The sequence below is a fragment of the Daucus carota genome, chromosome 6 (assembly GCF_001625215.2).
Source record: "Daucus carota subsp. sativus chromosome 6, DH1 v3.0, whole genome shotgun sequence".
NCBI lineage: Eukaryota > Viridiplantae > Streptophyta > Magnoliopsida > Apiales > Apiaceae > Daucus > Daucus carota.
Window position 1 is genome coordinate 16,503,311 of NC_030386.2, and position 22,788 is coordinate 16,526,098.

General features: G+C 35.5%; 3 protein-coding genes across 4 annotated transcripts; 1 reads left to right on the plus strand and 2 right to left on the minus strand.

Annotated features, from left to right (window-relative positions):
* Positions 1 to 4,560: 4,560 nt before the first annotated feature.
* LOC108227831 (uncharacterized) lies at positions 4,561 to 6,808 on the plus strand. Its single transcript, XM_017403193.2, has 2 exons — positions 4,561 to 5,498; positions 5,615 to 6,808. The coding sequence occupies exons 1-2, from the start codon at positions 4,693 to 4,695 to the stop codon at positions 6,660 to 6,662; spliced, it is 1,854 nt and encodes a 617-aa protein (XP_017258682.1). The 5' UTR covers positions 4,561 to 4,692; the 3' UTR covers positions 6,663 to 6,808.
* A 225-nt stretch (positions 6,809 to 7,033) lies between these two features.
* On the minus strand, positions 7,034 to 14,113 carry LOC108227832 (phosphatidylinositol/phosphatidylcholine transfer protein SFH8). Its single transcript, XM_017403194.2, has 14 exons — positions 13,876 to 14,113; positions 11,691 to 11,988; positions 11,052 to 11,151; positions 10,327 to 10,593; positions 9,947 to 10,024; positions 9,696 to 9,797; positions 9,516 to 9,565; positions 9,320 to 9,419; positions 9,180 to 9,236; positions 8,933 to 9,043; positions 8,633 to 8,741; positions 7,657 to 8,036; positions 7,454 to 7,528; positions 7,034 to 7,348 (listed from the first exon to the last, which is right to left on the minus strand). Exons 1-14 carry the CDS (start codon positions 13,907 to 13,909, stop codon positions 7,328 to 7,330), a joined length of 1,782 nt encoding a protein of 593 aa, XP_017258683.1. The 5' UTR covers positions 13,910 to 14,113; the 3' UTR covers positions 7,034 to 7,327.
* A 1,700-nt stretch (positions 14,114 to 15,813) lies between these two features.
* Positions 15,814 to 21,583, minus strand: LOC108226613 (phosphatidylinositol/phosphatidylcholine transfer protein SFH8). 2 transcript variants are annotated; one of them, XM_017401601.2, is made up of 13 exons: positions 21,263 to 21,583; positions 20,606 to 20,912; positions 20,009 to 20,108; positions 19,028 to 19,294; positions 18,860 to 18,937; positions 18,665 to 18,769; positions 18,527 to 18,576; positions 18,326 to 18,425; positions 18,140 to 18,250; positions 17,865 to 17,985; positions 16,495 to 16,844; positions 16,316 to 16,390; positions 15,814 to 16,191 (listed from the first exon to the last, which is right to left on the minus strand). In XM_017401601.2, the coding sequence occupies exons 1-13, from the start codon at positions 21,294 to 21,296 to the stop codon at positions 16,135 to 16,137; spliced, it is 1,755 nt and encodes a 584-aa protein (XP_017257090.1). In that variant the 5' UTR covers positions 21,297 to 21,583; the 3' UTR covers positions 15,814 to 16,134. The 2 variants fall into 2 exon arrangements, with proteins under 2 accessions (XP_017257090.1, XP_017257092.1); XM_017401603.2 differs by lacking the exons at positions 15,814 to 16,191; positions 16,316 to 16,390; positions 16,495 to 16,844 and adding an exon at positions 17,459 to 17,749 and having other exon boundaries at positions 21,263 to 21,577.
* Positions 21,584 to 22,788: the final 1,205 nt, after the last annotated feature.

The following is a 22,788-nucleotide window of genomic DNA, read 5'->3' on the forward strand; positions in this document are numbered from 1 at the left end:
AATACTAATTTGTTGGGTTAAATGGCGTTTTGGTCACTCAACTGACCGGAAACTTGCAATTGGGTCATCCAACTCAAAAAGCTTTTAGTCACGTCATTATACTCTTAAAAATTTTCATTCAGGTCACTGGCCGTTACACTCCGTTAAATATTTGACGGAAAGCTGACTAAGCGCCGTGAGTTGGCTTAAATAAATCCACCGTGGCATGTACAGTCAGCTGAAGCGGCATTTTGGTCACTCAACTGACTACAAACTTGCAATCAGGTCATCAAACTCAAAAAAACTTTCATTTAGGTCACTTATCATAATATCCGTTAAAGATTGAAAAAGAATTAAAAGTTATCATGCAGCACTTTTTTTCTCTCTTAAAAATTTCGAAACTTATTAATAAATGAAAAAAATAAACACACATAAAATCAATAGTTTCACCCACAAAAACATATTCTTTGTTTATGTCTTATCGTTTTATATATCCATTTTGGAAAAAATCATTAAATTTTTTTTATAAGAGATGAAGTTTACAAATAAAGTCCATCAAAAATTTAATATGTATGAAGTTTACAAAGAAGTAATATTTGATAAGTATGAAGTTTATGAATAAAGTCCATCTAAAATGAACTTTTAATTCTTTTTAATTCTTTTTTTTTTCCAATTTTTAACGGATATTATGATAAGTGACCTAAATGAAAGTTTTTTTGAGTTTGATGACCCAATTGCAAGTTTGTAGTCAGTTGAGTGACCAAAATGCCGCTTCAGCTGACTGTACATGCCACGGTAGATTTATTTAAGTCAAGTCACGACGCTTAGTCAGCTTTCCGTCAAATATTTAACGGAGTGTAACGGTCAGTGACCTGAATGAATATTTTTAAGAGTATAATGATGTAACTGAAAGCTTTTTGAGTTGGATGACCTAATTGCAAGTTTCCGGTCAGTTGAGTGATGAAAACGCCATTTAACCCCTAATTTGTTTAAGATCACAATCTATATACCCATCACACAACCATCACTACTCTCTGATCACTTACGAAAATAAGAACCACAGTAAGTGTTCTAAAATCGGCCGATTAATCGGTAATGAGATGGATTCCGATATAATTTGACAAATGTTGGATCATAAATCGGTCAAATCGTTGATAAATTGGTCAAAAATCAATTCAATCGATCAAAATCGGTCAGGATATTAAAATTCAGAAAATTTATAAGAAAAAAAATTAAAATTTAAAAAATAATTATATATATATATGTAATTATATGATAAATAATATGTAATTAATGACCCGATTAATTACTGATTTTCTGAATTAGTATTTTTGTCTATTAGTTTAAATTTCTCGTTTTTTATAACACTGACATTTTGATTTAAGCGACAAACTCAAATTTTGTTTACACCCGCATTAGTATTTTAGAAAAAAGTACACCTCGATCCATGTGATTCATGATTTCTGTCCGATCTATAATTTTTGTTAGTATTTTCAATTTTGTCTGATCTTTGTTTACTATCCTTCATTATTAAGATTAATATAAAACATGGATATGACATTGTGCTTGGATAACTTTCTTCAGTTGCATGATTCTGATAATTGACGTATCAGAGCATCTCTAATGGCAGGTGTCAAGAGGGGTGCTAATGCCATGTGGCATGACATGAACCGGCACTCTGTAACCTATTGAAGATCTTGGGGTGTTATTGGGGTGCCAAGTGAGTTGGTATGGGCACATTTTGGGGTGCCAAAAGTTGGCAACTTACAAAGTATGATGACAACTTCATTTGTGATCTCAATAATACATAAAATATAGATTTGTGGTTCCAATAATACATAAAATATTATTTCTCTATTAATAAAGTTGACATTTTGGTGTGCCAACCATTGGAGTGTATATTGAGAGAAAATTGCTAAAAATAATTTGGAAGAGTGTGAATATAAAAAATAATATTTTGAGTTATGTGTCAAAATTGACTCCATTTGAAGGTGCCGACCATTGGATTGGAGATGCTCTCAGACTTCTCCTCCATTCCAAGGAAAGTGATACCCCAACAAACTTTTTGTCCTTGCCACCTTTCCTCTTAAAATTCACATGAGGTGTTTATTTGCCCAGCTGGGTTTAACATTCACTTGAAATAGCTGGTAAAAACAGTGGGAGGTATTGAAACCGATGAACACTGATTTTTGTATAACCAGTAATCTTCTCTAAGCAAATAATTGAATAAAGAACTATCAAAATTTTCGAAGGTTCAGTTCTCTTGTTGTATAGTCAAGGGGAGTGGTAAGGTACATGCAAGTAGATGAAATGTACATTATCGTTTTCAAATTTCAATGCATGCAAGTCCGAAATGGCATACGAAATAGTTGAAAACAAATAATATAAGTCAAGCTTAACTGTAAATCGAGTAACAGATAAACTGTGAATCCACCGAAATATAAACTGTGGTGACCTCAGAATATTTAGAACCAAATGGCAGGGTTCCTGAAGAAGAGTAGTAAATGATTTGAGGTACTCCCCTGCAGAAGGTTCATCTAGTAAATCACTTAAATTCTTCATGTAAGAACACACACATATATGATACTCTACGACTCTACGTGCATTATACATTCACCTGCTCACATTGTCAGTCCATTGGAATGCTGAATGGCTGCTAATTGAGGGAGAGAGAGAGAGAGAGAGAGGGAGGGAGGGAGGGAGGGAGGGAGGGACTAGGGAGAGAGATGGGAGGAGGGAGTACAGAACATGTTGAATGCTAATTGTCAGACCTCTATTTACTTCTAACTGCAAGCATTTATACATTCACCTGCTCACATTGTCAGTCCATTTAGTTTTCTACCAGCCATAGGAAGTGCATTAGTTAAAACCTTCTGAAAGTCAAGGACAGGGAAGTATTTTCATTTTTCCAGCAAGAAAATAATAAAAGAAGTACATAGTCTTTATAAATAGCATGGGTCATAGCCTCCAAAACATGCAGCAGCAAGCCAGCAACCTCCATATTTGGTTGGGACAAAGTTCAGTTTGCTAGTTATACAATGTCAAAAGTTCTGTGCTTCTTCAACTTACATGCTTTTGTTCTGTCATAATATTCAAGCATGTTGTTCTGTTCTGTTCTGTTCTGTTTTGGTCATGCATGCAATGCAATTACTGTCATATACCAACTTTTCCATGTATTTCTGGATCTACATTCTGACATTCTGTAGTACTTATGCCATTCTTGTGCAGAAAACGGTTGTGTCAGTGGATTTACTCTGTTCAAAGTGCAGGAAGAAGGTGATGAAGTTAATATCATCAGTAGAAGGAATAAATTCTATTGTCCTTGACCCCTCAAAAAACACGGTAACAGTAATCGGTGAATGTGATCCAGTGTGCATCATTAAACAGGTGAGGAAGTTCAGAAGTAGTGCGCAGATAATGAGCATTGGTCCTCCAAAGGTTGAAGATAAAAAGGACGACAAGAAAGACGCATTCCCTTCCCTTCCTAAAACGTGTCAGAGATGCGACGTTTGGTACGTGGTTGGACAAGATTACACTCCCTGTCACATATTATAGTGAAAGAGACTACTACAATTCCTAGATCTTTCTCGCAAAATTACTTGTAAAATTGAGCATCTGTTCTTGCCACCGTCGTTTCTGCTTGCCAATGTCGATTTGAACTATTGAGAATAAAATCGAGTAGCCTTAGGCCGGGCCTTGGCCAGATTTAGATTGAATTTCTACTCGTATTAACATGTATCCAGTAGATATGGCCATTTTAAGAACTCTGATCTGTTGACTCATTAATTCTTAGATACAAATGGTTGTATCATGCATACCACAGATTGATGTTCAGTGTGAAATCGCAGTTCATTGTACTGGTTTAAGGAAATTTATTAGTTCTAGAGATTTGATTATATATGTAGAGGTTTTCTTGAGAAAGACTCTAGGATGGTCAGTAGCCAGTAGGCCACATATGTGTGTCATCTGTTCTTTAATGCTAATATCGAAATGAAGGAAATGAATAGTGGATTCATATAAATGTGCAGCATCCCATTCTATTGTTAACCTACTTGGTCCGATAAAAGTGCTGAAGTGGAATCGAAGTGACCGAAAATAAGTAATATACTTAACTTAATGTTGGTAAAAAGATGAAACAACATACAGGTCCTGACATACTCAAAATATCAGCACCTATACGTTGTTTCATCTTTTCTACCAACATTAAGTTAAGTATATTACGTGCCTGTTTGGGCACCGGCACTTCAGGCTTTTCCCGCTAAAAAACCGGCTTCTACTTTTCTTGACCTGTTTGTATAAAATGTCAGAAGCACTTATAAGAAACTGAGAGTGTTAGCTTTTGTTTCGAGACTTATGCTTCTTTCCCAAACAGTTTAATCACTTATATGTCTTATAAGAAGCACTTTTTTTAAGTTTACCCAAGCGGCCCCTACATATCGGCTTTTTTATCCGCTAAGGTTCAAGTTTGATAGATTTATCAGAAAACAAAGAATCTTCCATGTTGGCATGACCAAAGAAACTGATGTGTACTCAAAGTACTATGTTCCAAATTGCTTGCTTGAGCGAGTAACACGAAGTTATTCCAAAAGAAAAAGAAGAAGAAAGCAAAACATACATTACGAGAAGTAAGTAACTTCTTGGAGATCTATGTACTAGAAACAGATCATTTTTTTCCACTATACGGAAATCGAAACCGAGAAAAGAGATATAGCAATGGATCATTTCAGCCACGAGCATCCACTGATCCTGAATGAAGATTACATTGCTAGAGGCCCGGCTGAGATGTGTAATGCCTGCAACGAAGAGATCGTCTCATGTAAGTCATTTGTTTTCAGTTGCAGCCGCAGCAGCATCACGGGCTTCCCAAGAAGTGAGACCAGGGATGTTGATGAAAAATGTCTTAGATTCTTCCTCCACAAAACCTGTGCAGAATTACCCCGTAGGATTGAAAGTCCAAGAAACCGAGAAGAGTTCCTTGACCTCCATATCATTCCCCGTAACAAACATAAACTAAATCACAGAATTTTGGGCGGTCAAGAAGACATTCGTCACTGTGATATGTGTGAGCAAAAAATGTCATGGAATTATTGTACTTCCGAACTCCAATTCTGTGTTTGCCTTCAATGTGCCATGTCCCAAGTTGATTCTTTAAGAAGCCATAAATTTAAGCATCAATCTCACAGTCAACACCCATTGGCCTTAATCCAACGTCCGTCTTCATTCAAATGTGATGCTTGCGATGTCGAGGATGATACCAAAGATATGTCATATAAATGTGTGGATTGCCCGTTCTGGATGCACAAGAGTTGCGCTGATGCCCCTACCTCTTTCCTATTTTCTTTCCACGATAAACACCCTCTTATCCTCTCATTTTCTCTGCCACAAGCTTATCAAAAATTTAAACAATATTGCAGAATCTGTGATTGGAAGCTGAACCGATCAAATTGGCTTTACTATTGTTCCAAATGCAGGTTTTTTGCCCATTTTCAATGTGCTAGAGCAAGGCAGCATTTTGAGGAGTACTTCACTTATACCTCAATATATACTTTTCTACAATTTTCTTTTCTATGCATTTGTCATTCCAGATATATGTTGATCTCTGCTGCCTAACTTTAATTTCTTGCCTATTTTCCAGTATTTTCGGCCCTTCTGAAGATAAAGAATATCCCGATCTTGTGCACCTCCCAGCAGCTACTGAATCATCTGTAAATTTATTGTTTGAGCAATTTATCAAGGACATGAGTCGTGCAAAGAACGAGGAAGGATGTAGCACAAGACGTCGTCTTAAAGATTGGGCTCACGGTGAACATCAGCTGCATCTTGTTACAGTTGATGAGTTGAATCATGAGAAAGCTGGTGATGATGTATTATTTATCTGCGATGCCTGTGTCAAACCCATCCGAAATGATGGCGATCTTTTCTACGCTTGTGTTCCTTGTAAATATTTTCTGCACAAATCTTGTGGTGAACTTTTTTTACCCACCACGAACTACCAAAAATCATCAGATACGATGCTATATTACAAGTACAGTCAACCACACAAGCTTTTCCTCTGTTATGGTTGTACAAATTACGGTAATGGTTTATCTTTCCGTCGAATTCATCCAAGACAGAGGAACTGTTTAAATCATCATATCCGATGCTCAGCACTACCCGAAAGGATCAAACATGAGTCCCACCATCACGTACTTGACTTCCAAAGTTCTGATAGATTTCATACTTGCAAAGCATGTGGAGAGAGTGCTTATACATTCCGCAGTTGTGAAGATTGTGATTTCCGTATATGTCTAGGATGTGTTATGAAGGCGAGTCGAGTTAAACATCGGTGGGATCCTCACCCCCTTCGCTTGATTTATGATCCTGGAATGGTCGAGGATCACGAACATGAGTATGAATGTGAGTTCTGTTCTGAGGAGTTGGACACAAACTTTTGGTTCTACCATTGCAATCGTTGTGATCTTTCGTTTCATCTTCGATGTTATGAGAAATCATGTTTTCTGGATTACTCAACTATCAAGTTTGGTGCTACTGATATTGTTGAAGACCAACTTCATCATCACGGCCTTACATTTGTATTCAACAAGAAGGTTCGTCGTTGCGGAATATGTAAGGACAGATGTGTTGGTCAGCCTGTTCTTGAATGTGCACCGTGCAGAATCATATTCTGTCAGTCCTGCTCGTGAATGTGGTGGTGGGAATGATTCGCATGAATTCGTTTTGTTTCAAGTCCTTGTATTAGGTTTTCGCATTGCCATTGCAATGTCGAATTGACAATTTTGTATTTTCTCCGATTTCAAACTCTCTCGCTTTGTAAGGATTTCTACGTGTTACCTCAAACTACTCCTTCCGTCCCAACAGATTACACGTATTTTGAGACTCCTGTAAAGTATAGAGTTATAACATTTTTCTAATTTTTCTTTTTTTTAATAGAAGTTTAAACGGCAAACCTTTATTCAGGGAAAAAAATTTTAAAAAAAATTATGAAACTATACTTTATTGGAATCTCAAAATGTTAGTCAAAAAATAACATAAATAACATGTTGGGACAGATGGATGGAGTATAAATTATGATATGTAAATAGAATTTACTAAAACTTATTGTTATAATTACACAAATATTGAGTACAGCCCAACCTTAATTGCTTTGCTGCACCATATTTCAGTTGTGTAGGTTTAAACAAAATCTCCAGCAGGGTGATACTCAACATAAGCACACGCAGCACAATATTACAACCACAACAGCCAAAAGAAGTGCTAACCAAAGGTAATATCAGAACTCGTGGGGAGCAATTCTATACACACAATCCAGATTCGGCCGAGCTTTAAGTAAACCATTTCAGACTTTCAGTCACCAGCAAGAGTTCTTAGCCTGCTTAAACGCAATATAACACAACATCAGTCTTGCAGAATCCTTCACCGTCTACTGAAAATGTCATTCGTAAGTCAAAAGGGTAATAATAATTAGTTAACTTGCCTTGGACCGAGCTACTTCTTGACTATCTACATATGCAAGTAGTTCTTCTTGCCGTATCAGTGCTTCATGCAAAGCCTTCTCAATACGAAAAAAAACAAGAAAATGAGGGAAATAGGCAACTAAATATTCTTGCATCTATCGGAAGTAGGACAGATAATCACATAGATCCAGCTTTTTAGAAATGATATGCATTTAATAATAACCTTTTTAGTGGAGATTAATTCAGCCTCTAGTGCATCCACACGACAAACAGCGGCATTTAGCAATTCCTCTTTCTCATTAGGCATGACACAGGACTTTGTCAGTAACATGTTCACCTTTCCTTCAAGCTCGCAAAACTTTTGCACAAGAGTTGTGAGCCCATCTCCCTCACGCATGCTACCAATTGAAAGAGAAGAGAGTTCCTCGGTTGACCTGTGTCTACTTTCCGATATTAAAGGATTTAGGGAAGCACCAGATAGTGAAGTGGAAGTTCCTTTTGCCACCAGGCATCTTACAGAACACATGAAACTAAAAAGTACCATAAAGAAGGCTACAAAATTGGCCCAAAACTGAGCAATAAGTGGTCCAATCACCATCCCTCCTAAAAAAAACATGCATAAAATTTATATAAGTTCTACAAATGTAGTTGAAGAACAGAGGAACGAGGAAAATGTTATTAGGAACAAAGTTTCTTACTCCAATATTCGTGATTTATACTGTTACTTACAAAAACATAACAAATACTTAGACTATAGAAGCAAAGAGAAAACAGAATGAAATTTTAAGCAAGAATAATAAAGATTATTACAGAAAACAAGTATCAAGAACCAAGTGCAAAAAAAGACATTGTTCCCATACAGACACAAGACATTAGAAAAAGAGTTGATCAAGAATAAGGACTAGCAGGCAAGGAATATGTTCTTTGCCATGACGATACCATAGATCATTAATGACTTGCTCACAAAGTGGAAGGAGAGAATATCAAGAGTTTGGACAACAATTTCTCTGAACTGTTATCTAGATATATAGTATTTTATGTGATGGATATTTTTTTAAATGGTCATAAATCATAAAAATCTCTAAACGAGATGCTATTTTTCCCAGAAATCAAATTTACCGACAAAATGCATCAATATCTCTTTATATCAGGCTCGGAAAATTAAAAAAATATGGCCACAGTCAAATCAAGTTGCTAACCTCTTGAGGTATTGACCTGAAGGGTCTCTTGTTTCTTCCATTCTGCATCAACAGCCTTATCTATCACAGGGACATCATCATCACACAAAAATTGTCTGTCGGCAACCACCTTACAGACAAACGATTAGCAAAAGCATATTATTTTTGTCAACTGTCAACATTTACCAGGTTAAAAACACATGTTCAGCAAGCAATTTCCTCACACTGAAGCTGTTACTAGAGAATTGACTCACCCATGAACATAAAAAGAATTGATAAAACAATAGAACATATTATTATGAGTTATAAAATACAACATACTTCTTTACTAGCAGGAGAGAGACTAAGTTCCGAATATCCATTTGTTATGGGTGAAGAGATCTCGTCAGCCTTATATCCAGACACAACACTGGGTGTCTCTATACCTTTTACCTAAAACAATATCAATAACTTGTGTCTTATATCAAGTTTTAACAATCACCCAGAACTATAGCAGCTATAAGTTCTACATAAAAAGGAGTGAGATGTATTGTAATTATCATAAGATAACTACATTGCTGTGACCTACCGATTTGATCTCATCACTTGATATGTTGCTGATTAGTATAGAACTCTGTGCAATGCTCTGCATTCATGGTATATTAGTACATAAACTTGAATATACAGGAAACTAAAATATACAGGCGGTTACAGTTGCACTTCAATTACTTTTAATATATTGGGGTCTTTCCATGGTCCTTTATCAGATCTTAAACAACCTCCTCGATCAGCACATGTGCAGCTACCACCTAAGAACTCTGGTAACTCACTAATAAAAAAAATAAAATAATAAGCGATAGATATTGAATAGCAAATTTACAAAAATGCCAATCATAACAATATGAAAAAATCTTTTGGGATATACCTTGCATCAATTACTTCAAGCAATTTGTTCTGGTACTTGTTGCCAAGAACCTGATAACATCCCATCCCCCACCGTCCCCCAATAATAAGAAAAATAACAAACAAAGATGGAGGCCAGAGTCCAGACAAATCATCAACAAAAAGTAAACTTTAGCTAGATTCAAGTTCGATATTGACATACCTGAATCTTAGAAGCCGTTTTGGGATCAAGAATCTTCTTAACTATGTTCCACAGACTCCTAAAGCTAGGGCCAGCATTTACCACAAACATTCGGTGGAGAGTCTATATAGGTAATGCCACAAAATTGAAATTTCAGATTTCAATCAGTAGCGAAAATATATAACAGAGGTAATTATCATATAAAGAAGTCTAAAACTCTGATATGTTGTAATTAAAAGCTACAACAATTTACAAATCAGTTAAACACTTACCTCAGGATAGTAGTTGCTATCAATCTTCTTCAGGTTCTCCATAACTTCTCGAGCGGTACTGTTAAAATTTTTAAAACCCTGAATGATGACAGATCACTAGATAAGCAAATCATCTAACCCAAATATCAAATCTCACATATAATGCCCACTCGAACAAATGTATCTCTAGTATTGCAAAAAAATGTATAGAGAAGTCAGCAAGAAATTTTGTCTGTGTGTGCTTGGGTTATTAAAAAAGCCATACTTCAACATAACCACAGCCTCTTTATGAAATATAACTAACTTAACTTAAGTGTGAATAAAGATATAACTGTAAGCCTTAGTCACTCTGTGTGTCCACATGTGCATATATATTACAAACCACAAGAACAGATAAATACCAGGCCTTGAACATCAATAATTGTCAAACTTGAATTTATGTGTTTTTTTGCAGCAATGGAGCAGGCTGGGAACTTAATGCATAGAGTCTTCTCAAACTCCTGGACATGGTACTTGACATAACGCTCCAAAGTCGTCACTTGCATAAGCTTACTTAGATTAGCCTTCCCTAATCTCTCAATATAAACAGGCCTTCCCCCCTTATCAACACCATGATAACCCTGAGGATAATGTTGTAGAACTTCATCCAACTCGGAGAACTTAAAATCCTGAGGAATACATTATCACGAAAAGAGTTTTAAAAAAAAAAAAAAAAATACGGCAAACAATAGGACATAAGCTTAGACTACACACACCATAACAGATATGCAGAAGTGCCTAGGTATTGGCTGAACAATGATTACAATACTTATTAGTCAACTATAGTAGTTAGGAACATAGTCGGACTTAGATAGTGAAGCTTGACAATGCTAAGCAGAATTGCATAATTTATCAATACCGACAATTTGCAATAAAGAGATTAAATCCTTGAGCAATAACTTTTCAAGGTCTAATAGTAAACAAACTCGCACACTATTTTAATGGCTGAATACGTGAGGCATTCATCCCTGTAATGTTTCTATTAACTATTAAGACATATTATATAAGGACCATTACAATCAGGCAGTGAAGTGGAAGCTAAACCAAACATGCATAAAAAGAGTACCACACAATATTACGGTATTACCTCCAAAATAGTGTCGGCACCAAAGTCCTTCCTCCATTGAAGCATGTTAGCCCACATGGATTTTGTTTGCTCAATATCAAACTTCCGAGCTTTCAAAAACCTGCACACATTACAAAATCTTAGACTGAAAGTATTTTTAGCTGAGTGCTGTCTAATCAAGCTTCCTATTTAACTTGAATATGCATAATCATATGGCTAAGTCAATACTAAAGATTACTGCTCCTCCATGATTCACAGCTACTTAAGAAAAACAATGTTCAACAGCAAGCTATTGCTAGTGTAAAAAGAGACACTTACATGATATGAGCCGGCAAAATTTTTACACAAATTTTAATAGAAGATGGCAAAGGTGTGTACAGTTGTTTCTAAGTTTTACGCATATATAATATATATTGCTAAATATATAGCAGAGAACTTAATTTATTCAAATGCAACATTCAGGCAATTAATTATCTTCAATAATGCAATCACAGAGTACTTATATTAATAGAATTAATTTAATCTATTCTTGAAGTGTGCTAAGAAACACAGATCTTATACAGGACCAGTTACCCATAGGCACATCCAAGCCTAGAGTATACTGGTCCTAATGATAAGGATGCATAGGTATGCATAATCAACTGATATAAGAGTATTCACCTTAACATCGTATGATAATCGTCAAATCTTGAGGGTAGCAGATTAGCCTTTGCTAGTGCTTGCCTAAAAGAATCTACCGCCTTTAGCTCTTCAGCACTCCGAAGATCCTCTATGGGAAATGAAAGTTGGCTATTGCTTCTCCTGCTCCCTTTCCTCTTGAAGGAATTCTTGATTTTGCTAGATGCATTTGCTGCTCTCTTCTTAAAACTTCCACTCTTTCTCCTTCTTTCATCTGTAGGACCCTCATAGTCTAACCGGCCCTCTTTTTTGTCATCCCAACTAGAGGCCCCATCAATGACTATAAAAAAATAATTAACAACAATTTGGCCTGAATTCCTCAACATATAATGAAACATAAACAGACGTATGATTCTAATTAAGATGGCATAACAACATAGGTGTTACTGATATAAACGGATATAATACCAATTAAACGGATATATTACCGAACATATTGGTATTATTCATCGGGTGTTGATGCCTAATTTACTATAAGATCCAACTGATGTACTCGGTCTGTGATTTTGATACTTGTTTTATCATGGGACAAAGTTTCCTGCCTTTGCATCTCAACCTTGTCTTTGCTAACTGTTATAAACTAAAAAAAAAAGCCTACAAAAACCTGGAGCATGCCACAAAGAAAACTAGACACCGTGCAACAGACTCCAACTTGAGACTAGCAATACCAAGCCAGGAAACAATCTTGCACTGGAGTTAATACACTAATACAACTGAGAAATTACAGAAAAATCTTTTGAGGCATGTTCTTGAATTTCTTTGATTGCAAAAATATTCTCTCCTATCAGATTGACTCGAGCAACTGATAGTAGCAACCTATGTTATCCGGACTCTCCATTTTTGTGCCTATACCCGTGTCCACCGGACATGACATGGGTGTGGGTATGGGATCTGTGTCGGATCCTTCTTATTACAACCGGACACCTCACCTTATAACATCCCAGGTCAAAATGAAAACTTAGGTCTTGTTTCAACTTGTTTATAGAGATCAAGATCAATGAATGACTTGTTTCTACGTTGTTCTATTGATTTTATGCTTCAATTTTCAGCGTATGTGATTTATGTGATTTATGTGCAGTAGACACTATTTTTATGAATGTACCATAAATGAGGCTATATAAAGTTTGACTTGTGTGGAGCTTAAGCGCCAAGTCCCCGTACCCAAGTCTAATTCCGGATCCACGTCCACGAATCCTAATTATCCTAAAACTACGAATCTGACTCTTGGATCTGTACCCGTGTCCGATACCCATACCCGTGTCCGGGTAACTTAGGTAGCAACTATAAATAATCATCCAAGCTAATACTTGAAGCTACTTCTCAATAGGATCGACAAGCAAGTACAGATACTAATCTTCTACAGCAGTTGGTATAGGGCAGTGCCTTACATTCAAAATGGAATAAGAGCCCTTGAAAAAAACAAAGAGGTGCTTAACAGATTCATCATGTGACCTACAACAGGCACAAGTGGGAGCAATTCGAATCCCAATACTAATCATGAGGGTAACCTGCTTTTGATTGCTAGCCAAATCATAAAAAGAATAAACTCTGGGACCTTGATAATCGTCCAGAGTTAACTAAAGGGTGCTCTTTAACAAAATGTTTACTGTCAATGACTATTCCGACGGCCAAAATGCTCCGTCATATCAGTAATTTTGTGTAAACATAACCCATTCCGCAGGATATAATCCCAGGAGGGAATTGCTTTACTGATTAACTGTCGAGATTATTCACAAGGACAAAATTGGACGACATTAAACAAGGAATCATAAAACCACTATTGTGAAAGGTTGTTAAGTAACAGAAAGGGCTCAATAAGATCATATATTACATATTATATGTTATACTAACAAAAGTCTAAATAGTAAAGCTAATAACCACAAATAATATTCTGCTCTATAAACACAGGTGTCTCAATTCAGAACTTATCAGGCAACATGTCAAATTTCATAAGCAAGATCAAACTTCAGAATTAGTATAAATAAAAACACTTAAACTCCCAAAAATATAGACAATCAGGGGGGAGAGAGAGGGGGGAGAGGGAGAGAGGGAGAGGGAGAGAGAGGGAGGGAGGGAGGGAGAGGGAGAGGGAGAGGGAGAGACAGAGAGAGAGAGAGAGAGAGAGAGAGGGAGGGAGGGAGGGAGGGAGGGAGGGAGAGATTCTTACAAGTCCGGGGGGAACGGTCAAGTGTTCCCGACATACTAAACAAAACTGCTTCTTCCTTCCTGTACTGAAAGAGACTACCTTCAGTTACACACACATCCACACATCTTCTTCAACATATACATACATACATACATGTAGTAGAAGAGCAGTAAGTAATTGAGGGAAGAAGAAAGACTAGTAGTAATAATATAGTAATATGCTTGTTCAGTTTCAACTTGTTGAATTTGCTTTTCAGTTACTCCTCCCTCCCTTTTCCTTTTCTTTCGTTATAATACTAATTTATTTATTTGGAATAATAAACATCTCCAGAGAGGACTCCTTATATGGAGTCTGTAAATAATTAATTTTTTATAAATTCTATTATAAAATACATATAAAACGTGATTTTAATTTAGAATACTATAAAATATATCTATTTTAAGTAATTTAACACTTAAAATTTGATGGAAAAAAGTATATTTTCGAAACTGATTCTACAACAGAATAATTCTGGATGATTATTATTCTGTTATAGAATCATGTTGAGATATTGATTATTTTAGATGATCTTTGGAATAAAAAAAATTGTATAACTTCGTTTTCGATTTAATAATCAAAATTTGCAATTATATTTCATAAAAAATATAATAAAATATATATTATGTGTATATTTATAATGGTGTGCTACGTAATTGTATGCTATGGAGTGCTGCCCTCTATAGATAAACCATCACAGTTTTTACTGTACGTTTTTTTAGGTATCCCTTCCTCTGTAAATAAATACGAATCCGATTCTGTCAAAAATTATTCTGCTAGATTTTTAGTTTTGTATCACTTTATTATATCTGATTTACGGTATGCGGCTGGAATTGTTCTCGTCTTGTGCCAAATTTTTGGTATACCAATTTTGCATTTTTAGTGCTTTTTATTAAGACCGTTTCATTTTCGTAACTGCATGCCTACTTGGCTTTCTTAAGACTTGAGACCTTCTGGATGTAACTCTTTTTGTGGTCAACTATTCGTGTTTGATAAAAATTCTGTCTTGGAATATTATCGATAACCCTTTTTGATATTTTCTATATATCTTAAAGCACTAAAGATGAATTTTGTCTTAATTACTTTTTTTTAAAAAGATTCATGGATAAATTCTAATTTTGTATTCATGAAAATAAAATTGGTAAGGTAACTGTTATTATCATCATCTTTCTCCTTATATATTCTTTCGATCTCATTTTGGCATTTTACTAATTTTTTACTTTATATATTAAGATGGTAAAAAGTTCACATATTAATATAATTATATTTTTATAAAATCTATATTAAATAAAAATTTAAAACTGAATTTTTATTCTAATATGAAAATCAAAAATTTCTGTAAGATATAATCTTAATATCATTATTTTATGGACCATGGGATGCTTCAATTTATTGTGGTAAAAAATATATATTCGATAAATTGAGATGGTGTATAAAAGGTATGCACTTAACTTGTGATTAGTTAAATTAATTATAATTTGAGTAAAATTTGTATAATATACAATTAGAAAAATGAAAAATTATATTATTTGTTATTTATCTATCTTAAAATATAAATTTTTATTTTTAAAAATAATAAATATATATTATGATATTAAACTAATATTTAGTTAAATATTTATTAATTTGACTTTTAGAAATGGACACACCAGAACGAGTATAAAAACTGTCGAAAATCGACGACCTAGCCACGGATGAAGCAAGTTTTTATGAAAAAATCATGCTTTTATTCTTGTTTCATGCTTTATATATTTCCGTGACAATTATTGCTTTGATAGGAACTGGAATAAACTCAAACCTACCTAAAACTATTTCACTTAGACGTGTGTGTAACAGGTGCCGACTTAAATAACAATTTTTAAGCTGTACGTGTTGAAATTAAGATTCTCCGTGGAGTATAAAATTAACACCTGACTTGTCAATTGTCATATTATTGGGACTTCTATTACAGGCGGCTACTATTGTTCCGTGCAGTCCACGCGCTACAGGTACAAGTGTCATGAAGAATTAGACCATACTTTATTGGTTGCAGGTTATCTACAAATGACATTCTTCTCGCCACAAATTTAGTCTACGTTAATGTACTCGCGGGCGCTAAAATTTTCTATAAAAAAGCACGATTGAATAGTCCAAACGGGAATTTTCACATTGTAGACAACTGTATTACGTACATATGCAAAAGGTATCATGCACACGTAAACAGATTAGTTGAGTACATGGCATTTCCTTCGAATGGAGATTACTCTAGTACAGCTTCTTCAAAGATTTTCTTATGCACCATCGCGTCATTGTCTTTTTCCCCTGATTTGTTCGGCCCAAATTTCGTTAGCCACAAAAAGATAGAACTAATACGTGTTCACGAGAGTCAAGTGTACGTGAGTATTTAAATTTTTGTTGGACGTAACAGATAATGTTGCTAACTTACTGGGGACATCGCGGCTTCTTCGCTATCTATACAGGCAAGAAGTTCCTCTTGCTTTAGCAGAGCTTCATGCAAAGCCTGCCAAAAAGGTAAATACAAAAGAGAACAATGGAACATTGAGCCATGGATGCACTAAGGCCTAAGCTAACCTCTACACAAATTGCTCGTCTATTAAACATTACCTTCTTAGTAGAAATTAACTCGGCTTCTAATGCATCCACGCGACAAACAGCAGCATTGAGGGCCTCATCTCTATTTCGTGGCATTGAACATGACCGCGCCAGCAACATGTTTACCTTTCTCTCTAGCTCGTAAATTTTTTGGACAGGATCTGAGTGCCTATTTTCTCCAGGGAACTCAGTAGTTGGAGGATCTGATTCACGAGTCCGTGCTGCAGATTTCAGGGCTGCAACTGCTGCTGCACATATCCAACAGATTGAAGTGGAAATGCCAGTGCAGATGAGTAAAAGTATGGTGCATATCCGAGCAAGAAGTCTCCTCACACTTGATTCTCTTGGCAAACCAAAACCTTCTGCATAGCATTGTAATAGTTCTAAAATCTATAAAAATGATTTATATTGAACTTGCATCAAAGGAAAACCCGACTGAGCTGCAACGATGATGAACATTATTTATAGCAGGGGCAAAGGTTCATCAAGTATTACATAAAACTGGAATTGTGCAGTGTTTTAATGTGGAGATGACTGGATCATCTTTCTTCGTGTTCACCCCTTATACTAAAGTGTTGTCGAGTCACTGCTCAAAGGCAATTTTTAGAAAATAATAATCAAGTCCAGATAATTCCAGTGCCTTGTCCACTAATCTGAGACATAATAATAACACATTTGGCCTACAGTTAGGATTGAATACTCTATTGCATAAGTGCGTTGTAAATTCTATTGTTATCTTCTGAAGCTTGCAGTAGAAACACCCCGTGCTTTAAGTTTGGAAACGTAAACTGACTCTTTCACATCAGGTTCAGTGTATCCGTGTATGACACAGCAAATCAATGACAGAAAGAGGGTGAAGATTGCAACAGGAACAAGACGTTTAAAAGAACTGTACTTATGCTCAAAGGTGAAATTTGGCAAGCACTCTATTACACATGACAACTAAACAAGCAGAAGATAAGATTATCAAGCATCAGAACAGAAAAATATAATATTAATCATTTTTAAATATCTTATACAGCCACTATGCATATAAGAATTTCTCGCTCACTAGTGTATATACAAGACTTGTCTTTACACTTCTTTTTCCTGTAAGGAACAACTTAACTCTGGTACCCCGTGTGCCAGAAAATTAAAACAGAGGAAACTAAATTCGTTGTACTTGGGACAACATATTCAGGCTTGATTATAGGTGTGTCTGAATCAGTCATGAACAAATTGTTGCATTTAAAATGATCCAGTAAGGCTTATTTGCGCATTAGCATTCCTGCGAATTTAATGCTAGCTTTACAATCAATAGGAAATTGTCCACAGTACAAAATCTATAAGGATAATCAACAGTGAAACAAAACAATGAAGACTTAAAGGGATAGTTTTCTAACCTCTCGAAGAGTGGGATTCCTGGACGGATTTTCCTACCTTCGCTTTTTCATTGACAGTCTTAGATAACAAATCAACCTCACAGTCAGAGAGAACCTCATCCTGGCAGGCCGTGCTACCCACCTGCACTTATAACACGATTTCAGAAGCATGTATAAAAAGACTAATGGATATATACTTAGCTTCAGAAGCCTTTCATATAGCTTGGAAGGAATGTAGTTGCTTAAAGTGTCTTAATGTTTAACCAAAGGTTCACAATTTATTACAATGATCATACTTGATCTCTAGCAGGTTCTAATTTTTGTTCTGGATGCTGCTGCTTCTTTTCAGGAAAAGTAGCCTCCTCAGCTCCAGCTCCTGACTCGAATATTGATGTGCCCCGAACCATCTGTATGAAAATTGATATTAGGTTTGCAATATAACAAACTAAAGAACAACAGCTGTGGAATTACCGTCTTCTTACTTTTAATACATTAGGATCATTCCATGGCCCTTTATCAGATCTTACACAACCTCCTTGATCCATACATGTACAGCAACCACCTAGAAACTCCGGCAACTCGCTAAGAACAAGCATCAACAGTAGGTGAAGAATGATTAGACTACTGGATGAGAAGCATTTGGATAAACAACATATCTCCGACCAAGAATGTTTGTTAGTTACCTCTTATCTATTACTTCAAGCAATTTGTTCTGGTATTTTTTGCCAAGAACCTGACCACAATGAAACATAAAAGTTATTGAGGGAAAGAGAACAAGATGTAGCAAAAGAAATTCAATTCTAGCGACTCCCTGAACGGACCTGAATTTTAGTAAGCGTTTTAGGATCAACATGTCTTTTACAAATAATATTCCAGGCCATCCAAAAGACAGGGCCAGCATTGATAATAAACATCCGATGAAGTGTCTGCAGAATTTACTCACAATAAATATCCAATAACATATTGAAATGAAATAATGATTACAGATGACACGACAGAATTCTTTTGATGATTACCTCGGGATAATAATTGGTGTCAATCAACCTCATCTTGTCCATAACTTCTCCGACAGAACCAGCAAACTTCTTTGAATCCTAAATTAGAAGATACCAAAAGCATGTGACAGAAAAGCTTATATAACAGCTCTGAATTATGACCACATATATCAATAATAAGAAACATACCACGCCTTGAACATCTAAAATTACTGTGCTTGAATCTATATGCCTTCTTGCAGAAATTGAGCAGGCTGGAAACTTAACTAGAACTCTTTTTTCAAACTCCTGCACATGATACTTTACAAGGCGATCCCAAGTTGTCACCTGTGTAAGCTTATTTGCGTCAACTTTACCAATTCTTTCAATGTAAACAGGTCTTCCATCCTTATCAACGCCATGGTGACCATGACTATAGTATTTTTGAACTTCATCTAACTCGGCAAAATTAAAATCCTGAAAAAGACATCAGCAGAAAATGCAGAAGCACATGAGAAGTAGTGAATCTCTGGAGTTACATTTCGTGCAACTGTATAGACTAGATCACACTGTAATTAACAATCTTTAGTGATATTAAGACACAATCTGATGTTTGCCTTTCTAGCTTTTCAAGCTGAGTGATTTTTTTATATAAGGTAAGTATATGTTGTTTCAAATTATGAATCATTACATCGCACAATCCTTTAATTAACATCATTCCAGTCCTTAAAAGTATATATTGAAGTAGTCTCTTACAAATGTCGAGCATATTTAGAACTGCACGGAACATAATCAAAGTTGTGGCGATCACCATTTACATAGATAGGAATTTACAATTACTACACCCAATAAGGACCAAATGAAATACAAGAGGCTTAAAATGGTATTCAGCAATAATAAAAACTATAAGCATTGCGACAATCCTAATTCCTAAGTGCCTGAGTTAGTTGTATAATCACAGTCCCAGACCAAGATAAGTAAGTTAATCAGTCTCCTATAAATTCATGTTCATTTAAAATCTATGTTGATTTTAGATTAAGGACATAGAGTTGAGACTTAGAGCTTTCACTATGAATTAGCAACAGTTAGACTCAAAGTTGATGAGCAAATTCAAAGTAAACATATGAATAAAGGACAACAAACAGATTTATAGAAGTAGGGCAAGGAAAAATATATTAGTAAAAAGATCACCTCTAAAATAGTATCAGTGCCAAAGTCTCTTCTCCACTGAAGCATATTCACCCACATACACTTAGTTTGCTCAACATCAAACTTCCTGGCTTTCAAATACCTAAAAAATATAGAAATATTCAGACGGAAGTTGTTGGATTGTGACTAAAGTATGCAATTATTTAACCGAAATGCAAGATTTATACTACACACAGCCCACTTATTTAAGCTGCGGAGCTAATATATTGATCAGATTTGCTTTTCCTAAAATGTCTGGGGATGGCACTCTGATTTCTTTCTCGCACTGACAATAGACTTTCATATGCATAAAAGAGAAAAATTGACATAGGGAAGCTATATACTAATAAGATAATCATGTTATCAATATTAACAGAAGAATTTTATGAACAGTTTTTAGAAATTTCTCAGCAAAAAGAACCCTTCTATCATGCTGTTGAAACAAGTATAAGAAGAAAAATATTATTTCTTGAGAACTTCTCTGGTATATGGGTGAATAAAGAATTATTATGCAGGTGACCCAAGTGATAATCCTAACCTATATAAGCTATCAATCAAAGAATCAGCTTTGTCATATTTATACAGGAGGGAGAAATTCACCTTAGCATCAGATACTGATCATCAAATCTATCGGGCAGCAAGTTATCATTTATTAATGAAAGTCTGAATTCTTGTACTGCTTTTAGCTCCTCAGAATTTAGGTCGACTTCTATCTCAAACGGAACCTCTTTAACTCCTTTCTTCCTGTTGCCACCTCTTGTTCCCTCTTTTATGGAAACCTCATAGTCATCAGGAGCAAAAATCTCTTTCCCCTTCAAGGTTCCTTCTCTTGTAATTTCATCAACTTCATTTTGGTGATCTGACTGCAATTCTTTTCTTTCGTCATGAACAATGGACCCTTCATTGCCTAGAAAACCAAAAGCAGTGTTGAATTTGTTACCAGACACATATATGCTCTATAAATGAGACGAAAAAGTAAATTTTCTGAAATCTTAGTAGTCATAGCAACATATTTAATGTTTATCATTTAAGTGTGTCTTCAGTAAGCACAGTGAATTACATGATGAGGTTCATGCAAATGTATACATAAAACCTTAGCTCAAGTTCATACCATAACCAGAACAAAAGGTTAGCTATATGTACTAATTAAGATGCATAACCTTGTGGATCTTAGATGCATGCAAATTCTCTGTTGTATGATTCCCATGCTTGCCAATAAAAGAACAACTTAAGGGAATATATGAAGAAAAAGCTTACCAGGGCTTTCAAGACGATTATAAACTCCTGACATTTTGTACTTCTCTTTGCCAGAACCCGCTATTTCAAACAAAGTATAATTGTATAGCAAAAAAATTTCAAGAATAAGAAAGCGAGTGCTCCTTTCTAAAACCCGCTACTTCAAGCTATTTATGTATAGCATAAATTTACAAGAACAAGAAAGCGAGTGCCTGGATTTGGTTCTGTTTTTCTACAATAGGTGTAACATTTACATATAGTTAGGTAAATACTCATCCTTATCTGCAATATTATCAAATTCTCAACTAACCATCCTGCTTAGCTGAACAAAGCATGCTCTGAGCATTAGGCGATCAAACGCCAACCAATGCTGAACTTGACTTTGTACAATACACTGAAATTGCTGCAATGATCTTGCAAAATAGGAATAGTAATTACTTCTCTCGCGCCTTCTTCTTATCTGTCAACTTCTTATCCATTATTCTACAAACCAGATATGACTCAACCAATACTGCAGAACTTCTGTTGCTCCTCATGAGCTCATGCCCTGATGTAACTCAAAGTAAATAATTCAATCTCTTGCATACTGTTGTTTTATGAACTAATTTTACCAAGTACAACATGTATCAACTCTCTGGTTGATAGTTTTCGTATATAGAATCGAATCCTTAAACCCAAAAATCGAATTTTGTTTAGAAAACTCCTTTTCTCCTGCTGCGAGTGACCGCTTCCTGAGAAACCTTTGTTAGCCTTGGAAGCGAGCAGCATTCAGACTTGCACCTCCAGAGTTTGCTGATTCGCTTTTCAAGCAGCGATTGAATTAATTTTGTTTTGTTCTTCACATCCAGTACTGATCCTCTGATTTTTTGTTACAATATGAACATGGTGATTTGCGCATGAGATGTTATTCGTAGCGCATCACATATAAACGTCAATATTTTGCTCATAACTTCTGCAGACGATAATTTATGCATTTTACAATAAAAGATAATAAATCTTGACTGCATATTACATCTGTTAATTTTGAACCCTGCGTCCAAATTATATTCACGATATTGCATAGAACACCCCCGGCTAATCATCCATAAAAATGGCCCCAAATCTCACTTATTCTTGAAGTAATGCCCAAAATAACGGAGTTGGAAAAAATACTCCAAATACTAGTTAGAGACGCTGATAATCTAGCGTTTTGAATTTTGGGATAAAAAATCATCCATTCATATGATTTACTAAAACGGTTTGGCTATTGTGTGCCCATGGGCACATGCTAAGCGCGGAAATTTTTGTATTTGAGAGATTTTGATTGGTGTGGTTGGTGTATTTGCAGGAGGTCCATCATTATCATGAGATAGGAGCCAATCAAAATGATCCAAGATTCTTCACATCCTTGGGAGATCAAAAACGCTATTAGGTTGCTTGCATGCAAGCGTGAATATTCTAACATGAGTGGTATGGAAGATAATTTTCCACCGTGATTGTATTTCAATCTAGGAGCTGCCATAAATTTGTGTTAAACCACCATTATATCATATTTTCCAAACCTACGG

Excerpts from the sequence above, each read along its gene's own strand:
- LOC108227831 (XM_017403193.2), top strand. The coding sequence starts at position 4,693 with ATGGATCATTTCAGCCACGAGCATCCACTGATCCTGAATGAAGATTAC. Across the intron at positions 5,499-5,614 it reads GCAAGGCAGCATTTTGAGGA|TATTTTCGGCCCTTCTGAAG; the intron begins GTACTTCACTTA and ends CCTATTTTCCAG.
- LOC108227832 (XM_017403194.2), bottom strand. The coding sequence starts at position 13,909 with ATGTCGGGAACACTTGACCGTTCCCCCCGGACTT. Across the intron at positions 10,594-11,051 it reads GTGCCGACACTATTTTGGAG|GATTTTAAGTTCTCCGAGTT; the intron begins GTAATACCGTAA and ends TGTATTCCTCAG. Across the intron at positions 7,349-7,453 it reads AAGAAGTAGCTCGGTCCAAG|GCTAAGAACTCTTGCTGGTG; the intron begins GCAAGTTAACTA and ends GCGTTTAAGCAG.
- LOC108226613 (XM_017401601.2), bottom strand. The coding sequence starts at position 21,296 with ATGTCAGGAGTTTATAATCGTCTTGAAAGCCCTG. Across the intron at positions 18,770-18,859 it reads ACACCAATTATTATCCCGAG|ACACTTCATCGGATGTTTAT; the intron begins GTAATCATCAAA and ends TAAATTCTGCAG. Across the intron at positions 17,986-18,139 it reads TAGAACCTGCTAGAGATCAA|GTGGGTAGCACGGCCTGCCA; the intron begins GTATGATCATTG and ends TTATAAGTGCAG.